This window comes from Apaloderma vittatum, unplaced genomic scaffold (assembly GCF_000703405.1).
Source record: "Apaloderma vittatum isolate BGI_N311 unplaced genomic scaffold, ASM70340v1 scaffold8371, whole genome shotgun sequence".
NCBI lineage: Eukaryota > Metazoa > Chordata > Aves > Trogoniformes > Trogonidae > Apaloderma > Apaloderma vittatum.
The window spans coordinates 46534-63839 of record NW_009700802.1 but is presented as its reverse complement, the minus strand read 5'-3'; the positions used below and the strand labels follow the sequence as shown (position 1 = coordinate 63839).

The 17306-nt window shown below is 40.3% G+C and overlaps 1 protein-coding gene across 1 annotated transcript in view; it reads right to left on the bottom strand.

Annotated features, from left to right (window-relative positions):
* The window catches only part of RAI14 (retinoic acid induced 14), a gene marked incomplete at its 5' end in the record, with an annotated part of 33292 nt that extends 22885 nt beyond the window's left edge, over positions 1 to 10407 (bottom strand). The window contains one exon of the mRNA XM_009878876.1: positions 10277 to 10407. Coding sequence (XP_009877178.1) covers positions 10277 to 10407 — 131 coding nt within the window. The remainder of the gene's footprint in view (positions 1 to 10276) is intronic.
* Between the last annotated feature and the right edge of the window lie 6899 nt (positions 10408 to 17306).

The following is a 17306-nucleotide window of genomic DNA, read 5'->3' as shown; positions in this document are numbered from 1 at the left end:
GGGCTTTAGAAAAAACAGGTCTGGTGGGAGGTGACCCTGCCCACAGCAGGGGGCTTGGAACTAGGTGGTCTTTAAGGTCCCTTCTAACGCAGACCATTCCATGACTCTATGATTCTGCAACTTGAGCTTTTATATGTTTCAGACGCAGCACCTCGCGTACAGTGTCTATGATCCCTCAAAGCCTCAATTTCCACTTCAATAACAATAAATTCGTTAGATTATATCTGGCTTTTGATTGTTTTCCATCACAGGCTGGGCAGCAGAAGTGCTAAAGTGTCTGAGACCTGACCTGGAAGAGAAAGGGCTGTGAGTGCCACTAGAGCAGTATACTTAGTGCACAAATAAGTGCTTGCAGTCACTTCAGAGGAAGTCCAGCGTGGTCTCCTCTCGTGTGCAGCATGATGACCAGTAGTTAGAGAAGAATACAGCTTCCTATGCGTGGCTTGAGATTTTACCAGCATCATCAATCTATTTATCAGCATCCTCAATCTAACTCATAGAAAACACATCACCTTCGGATTTAAAGATTGAAAAAGTCCCAGAATGATCTTGAAACTGAAGGTGTTTTCTGCTTTCCTCTGCCAACCCAGACAGGGCTCCCAGCAAAGAACTAACTGTCCGTTTCAGCAAGGATTATGCTTCTACCAGCAGCACGTGCCCAATTCCGTTTTCCCTTGCACCAGTACATGCAGGTAGGCACCTCCGTGTCTGGTGAGCTGACACAGGGAACAAAACCAGCTGAAACCCAAAGCTGCCTTCCACTGTTTCATCACACAGTCACAGGTTCGTGCACTCTGACAAAGTCTAAAAGAAGGAACAAGATTTAGGATTTCAATTTAAACCTAAAAAAGAGATTAAACTATGAATGTTTCCCTGTGAAAACCACAGAATCGTTATCTTTCTCTAATTGCATTAGCAAAAGACAGTCCTTGTTTGAGATGATATATGTCTGAGGAACAGGCAGTCGTTTAATCATCCAGATGTTTGGCAAATCAGACTGCTATAAAGGAAAATCAGACACCTGTAGGTACCACTAGTTCTGCAGTTTTTTATTATTTTTTGAAAATAAATATAAGCCACAGCATAACACTGCACCCATTTCATGTCCTCCTAAGAATAAGTGTAATAAATGTGACTTTTCATTAAATGATGGCAGTTCATGTCATGATCCTGTCACACACATGCATGCAGCCACAAGAGTGCAAAAATCAGCTTAGGAAAAACAGTTACAGGAAATACGTTTTGTTTTCGAGGCAGACTTGGCACCATTACAAGTTTAGAAAATAAACTATTCTGAATTTTGAGACATACAGTCAACGAGTTGCTACTAACATCTTCTGGAGTGCATGGAAGTTAAGATCATAAGAACCTGGCACAGGGAGGTATGGATTTACTAGGAGCTGCGGGAGATTTTTCCTCTCTCTTACTCTTGGCACCAGACACTGCAAAGTGAAGCGATCCACACCACTTGTGTTCTCCTACTTCCTGTGTAAACATGAGAAGGCATCTGCCCCTTCCACAACACACTAAAAATCCTCTGGCAAAACCCCTACATGCCACTTCTGCATTAGCATGTAGTCTGGAACAGCTTTTAAAAAACCTCAGATGAAACTAAAACAAATGCAGTTTTCATACAAAATTCCCAGCTTTGCCTCATAGCATAAAAAGTCTTGTTTCAATCATACACACCTCAAGATACAGGGCAGTAATAAAAGGCGAGTCTTCTGAAGGGCTATTTTCTTAATAGGAAAGAAACAACTGTATCAGGCAACACAGGAGGAGCTGGCAGGCTACAGACTCCTGATTTTAGCCTTGAAGCTCAGCAAAAATATCCACCCAGCTGCTCTTCAGAGAGATTTCTGGGATCCCCAGAAGCTTTATATTTTTCATTCTCAGGTTGTGTTCCAGCAGTCCCATTTTCATACACAGTTTTCTTTGGCAAACTCTGTTACCACAGTAACACAAACTCCCACTTCAAGACTGAAACATACAGACTTTCCTTCCATGTACCATTAATTGTAAACATAAGTGTTCACAATTCAGATTTATCATAAGAAGTTTCCTGCAGAGTGTCCATTTTTAAAGTCTCTTGATAACTAATGTCAGCAAATTGCAACAGAGACTCTGCCAAGGGCAAGTTTCAGAACACTCCTGGGTGTTGACAGAAAGTCTGAAGTTTTGAAATACTACTTTTATTTTTGGTGTTGTAGCACAGGAAAATGGATGACGTACAACAAACAACGAAGTCACAAAAAGTTTAAAGAACCTAGAACTGAGAGCAGTGTTGCCTGTGTCTCTAAAGCCAAATTCAGAGGGATGGAAGAAGGCAAAGGAATAGGGAAGATTCCTTCTGAGAGTTTCTTTAAAAATACATCACACATCTAAAGCCTAAAGGAATGCACAGTTACCTTCTCAATATGTATATCTTCTGGCAAAACATCTTTTTAGCATAGGGTGAAATCCCTGAGGATGCCATGGGTGTGGCCAGATCAAAACAATTTAATTCCTGAGTTAGGTAAAAGCAGCTAACCCTCTGCTGCACATTCTTGCAAGGATAGAATAGAATCTAAAGTTAAGATTAAGCCCAGCAATGACAGCAAAGACTAATGACTCCGTTGACCTTCATCCTCCAACATAACTCACTTGGTTTTGCTGCCTATGAGCCAGCAAATGTTAATAATCACCTTAGTACATGAAAAGTCATGAAATTAGAGCAAGGAAATCCCAAACCATGCTAGCTTAACAAGAGGCCAGGAAATGTCTGGAAAGGCTGAGGACAACTGAGTAAAAGTTAATCTAATGAAAATATTTTTGTTGCATGAAAATCCAGCAAGGCTTAAGAAATGCACATAGTGCTGCAAAAACCAAAGAACATGGATATCCTTATGTGACATGAGGGACATAGACAAAGGATAGCTGAGCATTATATGCTGTGTTTTAAGTTTCAGTGTGTTTTACACTTATTATAATTCAAGATCTCGTCAGATTTGAAGCAATAGAACTATGTGGATTTTTTTTTAATTAAACTGTATAAAATGAACTTACTTTATAGGGGAATTGCAAATCAAGTGCAGTAATATTTGCTTATAGCAATTAATCTAGTAGTAACATATTCTTCAGACACCACTGGTTAAGATAACTTCTTAACATTTGTTTTTATAAAACCTTTACATAATCATGACAATAAATTTTAGTTTACACTTCAGAAAAATTACATTATTAAGGCTTTTGAGATTCCACATTTCTGAAGAGAATTAGAGACTGGAACGCAGACACATGCAGGAAAAGGCAACTTCAGAGTTTTCCTGCATTGTCCAGTATTTTCCTAACACAGAATGCACCTGAAAAGTGGGGAGCAGAAAACAAGAATGATATATATATGCCAAATAAACAAGCAGCCACCAGCATAGTATATTGCCCAAGATCTCACTCTGAAACTAAAAGAAAAAATAGGATATAACTCCAACATTTGCATATTGCTCTGTCTTGGCTGTCTGTTCTCTTTCCTTCCTAGATTAGAGTACATTTTCAAGCCAGTAAACAGCCAGTTGGTGTAATCAAAATCTACACATACAGCTCACTCTGTTGCATAAGCCTGAAAAACACTGAAAAACAGCAGCCTATTAGGTAGATACAGATCTGAAAAACAACTGCAGCCTTAGCCCTATCCCCTCCAGTCTGGTTCTGGCCTAACCCAGGAGATGCACGTTTCCCTTGTGCTCCCCTGCCAGCCCAGGTAAGATGAGGGCAGGGAGCAGCCACAGCGTTCCCCACACAGAAGTGGGGCGCGGGGTTCTGCCCCACCTCAGCCAAGATGCAGCTGTTTCAAGCCAGGCATACAAAAACTTCTCAACCATTTAGGCTATGCTCTGATCAGAGCAACTGACAAGCTTCTTGAAACCTGGCCAGGTCTGGTGAAATCTGTGTATTTGGCAACTCTGCAAACTCTGGAGCTGCTTTACAGGGAATTCCAGCAGCTGCCTGATGCTGCATTACAGGTTTGGCCAATCCTACCCATAAGCAGAAGTGGAACAGGCAGCTCACAGGCTATATGAACATGTTTACATGGGCCCGGCAGAGGATGATTTGCTTTCTTCTGAGATGACAGCCTTACTAATGAAATGCAGCCAGTAATGTGCCCTCATGGCCAACGGCATCCTGGGGTGTATCAGAAGGGGTGCGACCAGTAGGTGGAGAGAGGTTCACCTCCACCTCTTCTGCCCTGGTGAGGCCACATCATAGAATCCTAGAATGGCCTAGGCTGGAAGGGACCTTAGAGCTCATCTAGTCCAACCTCCCTGTCATGGGCAGGGACGCCACCTCTCGACTAGACCAGGCAACACACGGGGACCAAGTGGGAATTGAACCCGTGACCTCGATGTTGTCATTGTTGTCAGCACCACGCTCAAACCACTCAGCTAACCGGCCCCCTTAATCTGGAATATTATGTCCAGTTCTGGGTCCCTCAGCTCAAGAGAGACAGGGAATTGCTGGAGAGAGTCCAGCACAGAGCCACAAAGATGATGAAGGGAGTGGAACATCTCCCTGATGAGGAAAGGCTGAAGGAGCTGGGTCTCTTTAGCTTGGAGAAGAGGAGGCTGAGGGGTGACCTCATTCATGTTTATAAATATGTAAAGGGAGTGTCAGGAGGTCAGAGCCAGGCTCTCTTCAGTGATGTCCAATGACAGGACAGGGGGTAATGGGTACAAGCTGGAACATAGGAGGTTCCACAAAAACATTAGGAAAAACTTTTTCACTGTGGAGGTGACAGAGCCCTGGCACAGGCTGTCCAGGGAAGTTGTGGAGTCTCCTCTCTGGAGACATTCAAAACCCGTCTGGACACGTTCCTGTGTGACCTACTGTAGGTGATCCTGCTCTGGCAGGGGGGCTGGACTAGATTGTCTTTTGAGGTCCCTTCCAACACAGAACATTATGTGATTCTGTGATTTTTTGAATAGCCATCCTATCAGCCTCTGTGAAAAAGCAAGTATAGAACAGATGATGCAAGCAGGTTCCTAGAAGAAATTACAGACTGGTTGTTTCCCCTTTGAGCTTCATCTGCAGGAAGTCCTTGTGTGTGTAAGATGCAAAACCCATTGGGATGTTTCTGAATGCTCAAAGATCTCACATGAAATCCGGAGTTTGTTTTTAAATAAGTGGAATTTTTTGGTTTACAATATATGAAATTACTACAGTGACAAAGTGTAAAGCTTCAGTTTTTCAGAACTGATGTTCAGGTTCTTTTTAATCGAAATCAAACTAGAAGCATTAATTTCTGTCTTTTCAGAAGACGACCTCTTTAAGAACATTTAGACATACAAACGTGAAAATTTCTCATAAAAACAGCCTCAAAAATGTATAGGAGAGAACCCAAATGCTGTTGATTCCAAGTCCTTTAAAATGTATGGCTATGAACTAAAAATCAAATCATGATGAATCTGAGTCTAAGTGAGGGGTCATGTGCTCCTAACTATAGGAAGCTGTCTAGAGCCAGAAATAAACCATTCCGCTTCACAGATCTCATTGAAAAGCCTGTATTATTGTCTATGCGGTAAAGTTTTTATGAAATGTGGATTTTTTCATGTATTGCCTCATTATAAAATGGAAGTTAGGTATTGCTCCTCTGTTATGAGGATATGAGCATTTCCTCTTGCTACATATTAACATTTGGCTCATACTGAATGTAATAGAAACTTAATTATCCCAATTTAGTATCCTGGCAGAGGACAGTTTTGACCAACCATACCCAGATGTTTCATTAATATTTCTAAGTGTTAGATTGAAATACAAAGTAATTTTTTTTCAGGAAACTTAATATCAACAGCTTAATTGAATTACATTAATAACAATGCTGCAGGGGAAAGGGGGAACAAAAAGGAACGATGAAGATTTGAACCTGAAAAGAACTTCAGGAAAGTTTTAGAGAGACAAAAGGTTTTACACTGAAATCTCCACAGAAACAAACTTTATAAGACATTTTGGAGTAAGAGCCAGATTTTAGCTATCTGTTGCCTACAGATAAAACACAGGTGGAGATCACTGAGGTCCTCCTTATTTTGTCCATGCTCTGAAACCTAGACATTATTGTGACCATCTGGACCATCATAAATTAAAATTTCAAAGGTCTCCTAGAGTAATTATAGCAATTTCTAATCAAGAAATTTAGGACAATAGCACTCTTCTTCCATTTCTTAGTCACTGGGCTAACATGATGTCTCCAATTTTGAAGATCAGCTGACTAAACCATTTTCTATGGTTTTCTTTCTCGACTAGAACAGTACAATGACTGCAGCAAGTCTGGATTCTTCAATAACTTCCTTTAATATAAAAATTATTACATACGAGGAAAGACTCTCAAAAGTAACTAAAACCTGATTTACTTTTTGAACACTGACGTCCTTCATGCCACTTGCCCCACCTTCTTATGCAATAAGATCCAAAACAAAGAAAAGAGAAATGAATGCTATGTAGGCAATAAATATAAAGGATTTGGGGTTGGAATGCACTCCAAAATTTATTTTCAGTTCAGTCTCCAAGGCACCAACATTCTGGTTCAAATGAAAATATATTATTTCTACTAACTGCTATTGACAATAGTTTTGTGAAAGTCCTTAAAGAGTGCTTTTTTTGAAGTTTCTAAAGCATTTTTATACCATTGTCAGACTCATTTTATTAAACAACAGCTGATTCTGTTGCACTTAAAAAAATTTAGAGGCCTATTGCTTCATTTAATAGCCATAAGCATTTAATTCTAGTTCAGTACCTTGCAGAAACTTGAAAACATGGCAAGTAACAGACTGGCACACAACCAAAATAACTTTACAACAAGGAAGTGCTGCCATTTATACATTGCGAATCCTTTCCAGAATTCTCCCTGTCACACTCCCCTTCAATAATAGCAGCAGCTTCTTTACATAACAGCCCATTTGAACACTTGCTCTTGTGGAAAATGCAGTACATGAATGAATCTTATCCCCTCCTGAAAAGACTCTCTTTGAAAATACTTTTTTTGTTAGTTTAAATGGGATTTAAATGATCAAATTACAAACTAGAAAGCACTGTTTTGTTGTTTGAGTAAGCTGGACAAAAACACCCTATCTGGCAGAATAAGACTACAATGGCAGAGACAGATTTCCCGATAGGTTTTATTACAAGTGTGCTTGGCAATAGTCTGTGCTGTGTAAGTGGGACCAACAATGGGACTGTGTCAACTTGTGCCAAAGGTGGACTTGCTCCATGGCCTTAAAATTTATTGTTTCTCTAAAGGACTGAGTCAGAGACAGGGTGGTGATGGTGTGGAAAGTCAGGCAAGTCTTAAAAAAACTTATTTCATTACTCTGACAATATTTTTAAACACTTTTTAAAAGAGATTGGAGAGTTAAATCTCCTAATGAAAATCTGTGAATATCACCTCTAGGAAATTTGCTGGTACCTAAACTTCATTAATTTAAGCATCTGTATTTTATTGCATGTGGGTAAGAAACAATGAAAAGGATCTTCAGGGCAGAGGTATAAGACAATACAGATGAAATTTAGGTGGCTATGCCAAAACCAGAGCCAGAGCTGGAGAACACTGTAGCAGGAGTCAGTGATGTGATACACACAGTACTCAACTACACAAATAGAGAAAATTCTAGACCCCAGTCTCTGTTCCTCTCAGTTCAAACATTTTATGTTAAAATAAAAACTTAGAAGCACCTCTTTAAGCATAAAAAATTATATTCCTCTCCACCTTCTGTGTAGAATAACGAGCTACAAGTTGAAATAAAGATCTGGAATGTTGAGACTTTTGTGTGTAGGGTCATTAACCAAAAGAATGAAAAACAAAAGATCTTAAAAGAAACATGTCACCCTTAAGGGAACAGACAATGACAGACCTAACAAACCTGTACTGCAACATGTAACTGTTTCACCTTTTTAACTTCCAAGAACATTCCAAAGTCTTTAATCACATTACACACATTGTTATATAATTGAATCCATCACATTCGTCTGGCTAGTCACCTTCATCGTAATTATGTAAACAAATGCATCAATATATGTTCACAGGGATCAATAGACCACTCATGCGAAGAGCTCTGTTCCCACATGGCACTGCAGACCACTTCCTAAAATTAAACCAGTCAAATGTGAGCTCGATGGTGGTCAGCTGTCCCAAAGAGACCTCTCTTGATTGCGGCTCCCTAGCACAAGAGACTCACGCTCTATGGATGAGGTACCTAACACACTCGTAACGTTCCTCTGCAAGATACTAGCAGACCTCAGAGCTGGGCTGAAGTAGGGTCTATACCTTTAATCAGAGCTGTTGAAATAGTGCACAATAGCCATGTTAGGCACCCAGAATCACTGTGCAGGAATGAAACCCTGGCATCACACTGCAGACAGAGGAGAAAGAGGCCTACCTATACAGAAATTATCACTGTACTTCATTTTGCACACCCTAAAAAGAGACTCTGAAGTGGAAAAAATGCAAACAAGACACTGCCAATTATTAATAAGCCATGCTGGAGAATATTTCTGGATGATGATACTCTTTGGTAGCTATGCCTCTCCAGATCAGTATTGTTCCTACACCTGTCAGTCTCTATCTTTCAAAACTGAGATAGAAATAACCTGAGCAGGTCTACTAACTCTCTCAAAGCACTGGAAACAGAATGAGAGTTGACACACTGTATTTCTGTATCACAGCAATACTTTTTTTCTTCATTCTTTCTCAGCTTTCTTTCAAATCACCATACAGAAATAACTAAAAAAAAAGGAAATGACAATTAAATGAGCATAGGAACCAATCAGAAACAGAGATCTTCATAGCATTAATTCAGGTTTGTTCCAAGCATTTAAAATAACTACTTCTATCTACATTATTAGCAATGGTATCATTATTATAAATATATAGTAATTGACCTCTTTGTAGTCACAAATAAAGAGAAGAGTAGGGGATTTTTGTAATGCATTCCTGTAAAGTTGAAAATCATCGCACCAGACCTCTATAGTCACAATCATATTTCTTACAGTTAAGAGGCTTGTATGTACTAATTGATAATTTCAGTCTTGTTTGGTTCCCCAGAAAAATTCATAGTATCAAATTATATACGAAACTTGCAAAATAGGTGTTACACTAGTTACAGTGCAGCTTAAGAATCTAGCTCTGAAGTTACATTGACTGTAAAAAACATGAGATGATAAGTATAGCTGTAATTCACAAGATCCAATGGAAGTCCTGCTTTGATTTTGTTAAAAAGAAAAACACTTGTATGTAACTTTTTTAAAAATTAAAAACATATTAAAGTGTGGAGAAAGCCCACTTGAATTAATTAGAGGGCTTAGACTTCTGCAGCAAGAAGTTGCAGGTCATTATGAGTCACTGCCATCATTCAGTTTCCTCAGATGCGAAACAGAAATAAAGCAGATGTAGGAAACTAAAACAGACCAAGCAAGAAGCAGAGCATGACTCAATAAATGTAACCCAGAGGTAATTCATTAGAACTTATTATTTGTTATAAACTGCCTTGTGCTGACTCTCCCAAGGCTAGAAATTGTTTTCTTTTCTCCCCATTTATCCAGAATTTTGTGAAGGCTTCAGTTCTGTCACAGAATGTCTATTTCTTATTTATACATTTTACCATCTTTCTATGTCATAAGAAAGGAAGTTTAAGAATAGCTATCTCTTGGCTGTAATTTTCTTACTGGAATCTTTTTGTCTTCCACAATTCAGAATGTTCACAGGGGAACAAGAGGAAGAATAGAAGAAGAAGATGCTCTATATATGAAATATATAGACTGCAAAAGGAATCTGTGCACACAAAACCTTCAGTGCCAAACTTCAATCAAAACTAGGAACACTTGCACTAATCATTAGCATCTGCAAGATTTAAAAACTCAGTCACTATAGTTTCAGTTGAAACTAACTCATTAGAAAGAAAATTTATTTTAATTTCTATGTCATTAAACTAATGTCCAAGGGAAAAGAATGGCCCCAAAGCATTTTGGAGTGCCCAATCTGCAGGGTGCTGTGAAACTACCAAGTCCCAAAATACTCTGTCCGACAATGGCCCCAATCCACCCAGCAATCCAGCTTCGAGTAACCTTAATGGGTTTGTGATTCTGAAACGGCATTTTAAATGTTGAATTACAAACACAGACTACCAGAAATGAGCTTTCCAGAATGTGGTGTCCTTCAGAAGAAAAATAAAGCTTCATTTTCAGGGTGGTCTCTCGTTCTTATCTCATTTTCCCCTCCCCTTGTCCTTAAACCACAAGTTTAGGTTGGACTTACGCAGTCTTGCCCTCGCTATCTTGCTTGGTGGCACTGGCTCCCTTTTTACCCAGCAATGAAGCCACTTTCTCAGGATCACCATTCTCCACTGCTTGCAGCAGCCGATCATCATTCTTATTCCACTCGTTGGTCTGGAGTAAATGAAAAAAGAAGAAAGAAATATTATTAGTACCAACACTGTGTCCAGATTCTCCTGAATGATCTTGCATGTATTTATCACCATTGAAAGGTGAAACAAAGCCTAGACCAAACAAATGGCACAAAGAAAGCCACATAAAAGTAATTTGCAAGCTATACAGAACAGGGTCCCAAGGACTTAATGGCTCCAGCAAGGGCATAAGAGATCACTGGAGATGACCTCTAACTGTAGAAGAGTAGTGCAGGAAAAAAAATCCATTTGTTCTTACTCTATATAAAACAGTTCTTCATTTATCTAGTTCTGGTTTCTATTTTTGAGCTGCACTGGGCCCATTGCACCTTTGTCACAAAAATCATGTGAATATGCAATGAAATACCTCAGCTGATTCACACCCCACCCTAACAACAGAAGCCAGCCAAAACTTTCCATGTTTAAGGCTTTTCCCAGCTCAAACTTTATACAGAGTAACAGGCTAAGAGACTGCCCTTTGCAGACTGCAGCTAGCTTTACGGAGCTTTTATCCCCCACATTTGTCTTTAAAACAAACAATCATCCACTCAGATAGATGGCACATCCCTAGTGCTACTGAAGGAAAAGATAACCACTCTACATTGAAATCTTTCCAAACTTAAGCATTTAAATCTTTCCAAACTTAAGCCACTACCTCTTTCTGCTTCTGCTTATCAGTTGAATCAGGGAAAGAACACTACTTCCTAATGTGATGATTTTCCCTACCCCTCTGAACTCTCAGGACATGGCCCATTTCCTCTACCAGATCTCCAAGCTGGATCTAGCAAGATACCAAGAAAACAGGACAGTTAACCTCCTGTATCCCAAGTTCTGGAAACGGACTGAAAGTTGCACCCATGCCCTGTAGTCTGGACAAACAACAACATGCTTTCAGTCTTCAGAAAGAGCAATATGGTGCAATTAAAATCTGCATTTGGATTAGCATTAGCACCTTGCTACAGTCAGGAGAGTTATCTTCAACAAACCATGGCTTTCTCTTTGACAGCTGTCAGCGCATCTGCGGCATTGCCACACAACTTTTGGAATTACTAAATTTATATTAATACACTCCTTGAGAAATACATAGCTTTAAAAAAAAAACAAAAAACATATCACCTGGGTCTGATGCTCTGCGGAGATTTTTTTGCCCCCAGTTGAACAAAAAATTTGACGTTTCTCTGACCGGACTTGTGAGGAAAAGTGTAGAGATGCATACTGATATTAACTAAATCCATGGGAAAGTGTTCCAGGTTACTAGTTGTTCTTAAAAAAACCCCACCAAAACCACCAAAAAACCACCAAACAAAAAAACAATAGGGAGAATATAGCCTGAGCAGCAGAGTACAGAGATGTTGAAAGACCAGTGGAACCGGGGGTATGAATGGCAGCTCTGTCAAAGGAAGTGGCACTCAGAAGACAAAAAGCAATTGCAGTCTGTTCTGGCAGAGGTATGACTGGTGGGTAAATGCACATTAAGTAGGTTATACTCTTCACTCTTATAGCCCTCTGTAGACTCTAAAGCATTAATTATATCAGCAAAAAAAAAATTTGTTTCCGCTAGGAATATTTAGACTCCATGACAATGTGTGCCCAGCCGAGCCCCAAGCTCCACCTAAAATTAAACTTGTTGCAGATTCTTCATATGAGGAATTCCATGCTTTAAAGAGTGTCTGTTATTAAAAACAGATGCTAAAAAAATGCATCTTCCTTGTAAATAAAATCCTTTAAAGTTAACACCATTTTTTTGACACCATGTTATGTCTTTTTTTTTTGTAATCTGACCTGTTTCTGAGGATTTTATTATTCAGTTGTACAAGATATTTAAATACAGGATAATTGATGAATCATCCTTACCCACAAATCACCCGGATGATTGTAAAGCATTGGTAGTGCCTAACTCCTGTACTTTCTTTTGTTTCTTTTTTTGTTGTTGTTTATGCTTCTTTGTTTTAAATCTTGGAAAAGCAAGGAGATGGCAGGTAACACGGTAATCGACACATCCCTCATATACTCTCACATATCTAAGACAGTACTAACCAGTGCTTTGAAAAAAACCCACAGTGCGTAATCTAAGATTTTCTCATTACTTTAAATAACCAGTTTACTTCTCATACACCTCATCTCCCGGCCTGTATTGATAATGCGGATTGCCCCAACCCAAATCCAGGACCTTGCACTTGGCCTTCTTGAACTTAAGAGTTCTGAAAGTGATTCTGTTGTTGCAGAATGATGCCACATTTGTGCTAACAGTAAAACATGTTATGACATATGGTATTAGTCTCTTACAAGAGACTTTAATTCATCTTTACTGTAGTTTTCAATTACACCACTTTGGGTAACAAAAATACACACTTTTACACACGCACAAAAGCAAAGAAACATTTAATGATGACTCTTCTTCTAAGCACCGTGACTCAAATCATTGTTAAAGGAATGAATAATTTTAAAGACTGCCACAAACCTAATCTGCTTACATTAGTTCTTCCAATTGCACATTTTCAGATTTCCTTACTGATGCTATAGCAACAGTCACTGCCTCTGTTGAGAGATCTGTACTTTTTGATCTGCTCTGAGCAGTAGTGGCTGTATAATTTTTTGATTACAAGAAGCACTGTAAGAGACTTATTGACTTAAGTGCCTTCTACTTGCTTGCAAAGTCCTAGATAGAATGGCTTTCTGGGTGTCATATGTATTCTCTTTCCTTCTAGATTTTTTTCCCTGAAGAGTACGGGCAGTAGGACTACGATTTCCTATTCGGATGGATGTTTTTGAGAGTCCATTGCCTGCCATTTATTTTATTAGCTGTACCTTTAACTTCTGGAATGCATTGTACAATTCTGCTGTTTTGAACACAGCAGGGAATCAAAAAACAGTTCAATCCTATCAGAGGAATGCTAGAGCAACAGTTGATGCTTGCATATTTGTTTCTTCTTTGTGGACAGATTTATCCCTAATTTCACTATGAAAATAAATTAAGGTCTATAAATTGATTTATGTAAGTTGCATTATAGTTAAATGTGTATAAATTTGAGAGAGCTTGAATATAAAATTGACATTTCATCTACAATAATGACATATTTATTGATGCCCTAGAATGGAATCTTTATTGCTTTTATGAAGAGATGCATAACTTTCACATGAGCAATACAGCATGATGGCTTTTAAGCATTTTAAGTAGAACACAGCTATTATAGTTCATAAATGAACACAACTCTGCTGCATAGAGATGAAGGAAAACTGCGTGTATCCTCTGGTTTTCCAGGAGCGAAATGAAATTTCTTGTACTTCCTCAGCTGCCCCAGTACCCCATTCTGCCATCTCTATCTCAAAGCTCCTCCACACTCTCCACTTCCTTTTACCTACACCCACTGATTCAACTTTCACATTTCACCCAAGTAGCATGGCACCATTTACCAAATAGCCCCTGGGAGATTTCAGTGCTGTTACTGTCACTACTTCAGATGGTACAAATGAATGTTTCCTCTCATGTCAGAGATGCCCAGATATGTAACATTCTGAGTAATTCCCCACAGGGCACATCAAACGCAGAGCAGCAGTAGGATCTTGAGGAAAATCTCTAGCATAGCAACAAAATCAGCAGACTCAAGCAGCTAAGCAGGTACGTTTCATCAGCAACAATGCTAATGTTTTTGTCTTTTTGCCTGTTTTGTGTCAAGAGTGTTACAAAAATGCAAGTTAGTCAAGTAAGGGGTACAGCAAGACACATGGTGCTATGCACGTAGTGTGCAAACAAAAAACCGTGAGCAGCTCAGTGTAAAGGTAAACTCACACATGCGATGGTTTTGGAAGAATCTGAAAAGACTGCACATGTGGGCTTTCTTTACCTCCACCATTCCACCTCCGCCTCCCTCCCTACTTCTGTAGGCTATATGCAAAAGAGTTATCAACATCCTTCCTTCAAACAAGTAACATTCTCCAACAACAGTGGTTTGTGAACACATGCAAAAGTCAGCTTATGAAACACATTTCATCTTCATATAGACAAAGCAAGGACTCCACTCAGTACTTCTTCAGGTTGGGGTGGGAGGGGAAATTGGTTGACTTGCTGTTTTGCCTTTTTTATAAAAAACAAAACAAAATGTATTTGTATACTTTTCAATTTAGGTCACAATAATGAATATTATGTATGAAGAGACAAAGTAAAGCTGATCAAAGCTGAAGAAGCGCAAGGTTTTGGATAAACCAAGAAATTTTTCAGTCATACCTAGAAATAGTCAATCTTTTCCTATTAATATTATAATACTATCTGATTATAATACTATAATTATGCAGGTGATCAGATAATCTATCACCCCTAATAAACCACAACAGCAACAATCATCTGCCATGCTGAAGAAAGGAAACACAAATACACCATAGTGGCAGCTGAAAGGATGGTAAGCCGAAATCCAAATATCAAGTAACTTAAGGAGAGGTGAGTTGAAATTTCTAAAATTCAACATCTCTCTCAAGCATGCTCTTTGATCTTAATTTTTATTTTTCATATAGGAAACTATTGTAAAGCCTCACTCAGAAGACTCTCTCTGGTAACCGTTAAATGTTTTTCATACTTAAATGTTTAGGAACATGGGAAACCTTGGTTCTTTGACAATGGGATGGCCTACACAGCACTAGGCTTGCCAGCCTCAAATGGGAGTCACCTTTCCCAAAGAGGGGAGCTTTGCCCAAGAGATTTCAGGGCTGATTGACAGGGATTTAAACTAGTTACGAAGGGGGAAGGGGATAACAACACCGGGCTTGTCTGTGACAGGCTATGGGATGACACACCAAGGTTAGAGGGACAGGGTGCTACTGAAGACCTGCAACCAGTTACTCTGAGGATGTGGCAACACAGTTAAATTCTTACTGTGATGAACCAGGGGCTCCTGAGGTAGTAGAAAACATCCATAGAACACTTCAAGAGAATTAACGGCTGTTCCATTAAGAAGGTGATGTGGCCAACAGCCCAACTGAAGTGCCTCTACACAAACGCCCACAGCATGGGCAACAAGCAGAAGGAGTTAGAAATCTGTATGCGGTCAAGCGGTTATGATCTGGTGGCAATTACAGAGACATAGTGGGACATGACTGCAATGTGGTCATGGGTCGCTCTGTCCTTGTCAGGAAAGACAAGCCAACAAGGCGAGGAAGTGGAGTTGCTCTGTACGTGAGGGAGCAACTGGAATGTGTCGAGTTCTGTCCTGGGGTGAATGAGGAGTGAGTTGAGAGTTTGTGGGTGAGAATGAAGGGGCAGGTTAGCATGGGTGATGCTGAGGTGGGTGTCTATTGGAGGCCACCTGATCAGGATGAGGAAGTTGAGGAGGCCTTCTACAGGCAGCTGACAGCAGCCTCACAATCACACAACCACGGGCCTGTTTCTCGTGGGGGATTTCACCTCCCCAGATATTTGCTGGAAGGCCTACCCAGCCAGTCATCCACAGTCTAGCAGGTTCTTCCAGTGCATCAGTGACAACTTCTTGATGCAAATGGTGGATGAGCTGACCAGGTGAGGAGCCCTGCTGGATCTTATACTCACTAACAAGAAGGGTCTGGTTGAAGTAGTGAATGTTGAGGGCAGCCTTTGCTGCAGTGACCATGAGATGTTGGAGTTCAGGATCTTGTGAGGTGGGAACAGAATATTAAGTAGGATCACAACCTGGACTTCAGCAGGGCCAGCTTTGGTCTTTTCAAGCAATTACTAGGGGAAATCTCATGGGACAGGATACTAGAAGGTAAAGGGGTCCAAGATAATTGGTTAAGATTCAAGGACCTCTTCTCCCAAGGCAAGATCAGAGCATTCCAATGGGTAGGAAATCAAGAAAGAGAGCCAGGAGACCAACATGGTTAAATGGGGAACTGCTAAGCAAACTCAAGTGGAAGAAGAGAGTCTATACATCATGGAGGGAGGGGCTGGCCACTTCGGTTGTCAGAGGATCTAGGGAGGCAACTAGGAAAGCTAAGGCCTCTTTGAATTAAACCTTGCAAGGGAGGTCAAGGACAAGAGAAAGGCCTTCTTCAAATACACTGCGGACAAAACTAACATTAGAGGCAATGTAGGCCCACTGCTGAATGAAGTGGGTGCCCTAGTGACAGAGGATACAGAGAAAGGAGAGTTACCGAATGCCTTCTTTGCCTCTGTCTGTACTGCTGGAGACTGTTCTCAGGAGCCCCAGAGCCCTGAGGCCCCAGGTGCCTTCAGTGATGAGGACTGGGTTAGGGATCAGTTAAGCAATCTGAACATCCACAAATCCATGGGCCCGGATGGGATGCACCCACAGGTGCTAGGGGAGCTGGCAGAAGTCATTGCTAAGCCACTCTCCATCATCTTTGGTAAGTTGTGGGCAACCGGAGAGGTGCCTGAGGACTGAAGGAAAGCAAATGTCACTCCAATCTTCAAAAAGGACAAGAGGAGGGCCTGGATAACTACAGACAGGTCAACCTCACCTCCATCCCTGGAAAGTTTATGGAACAACTTATCCTTGGTGCTGTCTCTAGGCATGTCAAGGATAAGAGGGTCATTAGGAGCAGTCAGCATGGTTTTACCAAGGGGAAGTCATGTTTGACCAACCTTTTATGAGTATATAACCAGGTGGATAGATGATGGTACTGCAGTGGATGCGGTTTGTCTGGATTTCAGTGAAGCATTTGACACTGTCTCCCACAGCATCCTCGCAGCTAAACTGAGGAAGTGTGGTCTGGATGATTGGGTAGTGAGGTGGATTGTGAACTGGTTGAAGGGAAGAAGTCAGAGAGTTGGGGTCAATGGGGTGGAGTCTAGTTGGGGGCCTGTGTCTAGTGGAGTCCCTCAGGGGTCAATACTGGAACCAGTACTATTCAATATATTCATCACCTGGGTGGGGAAACAGAGAGCACTGTCAGCAA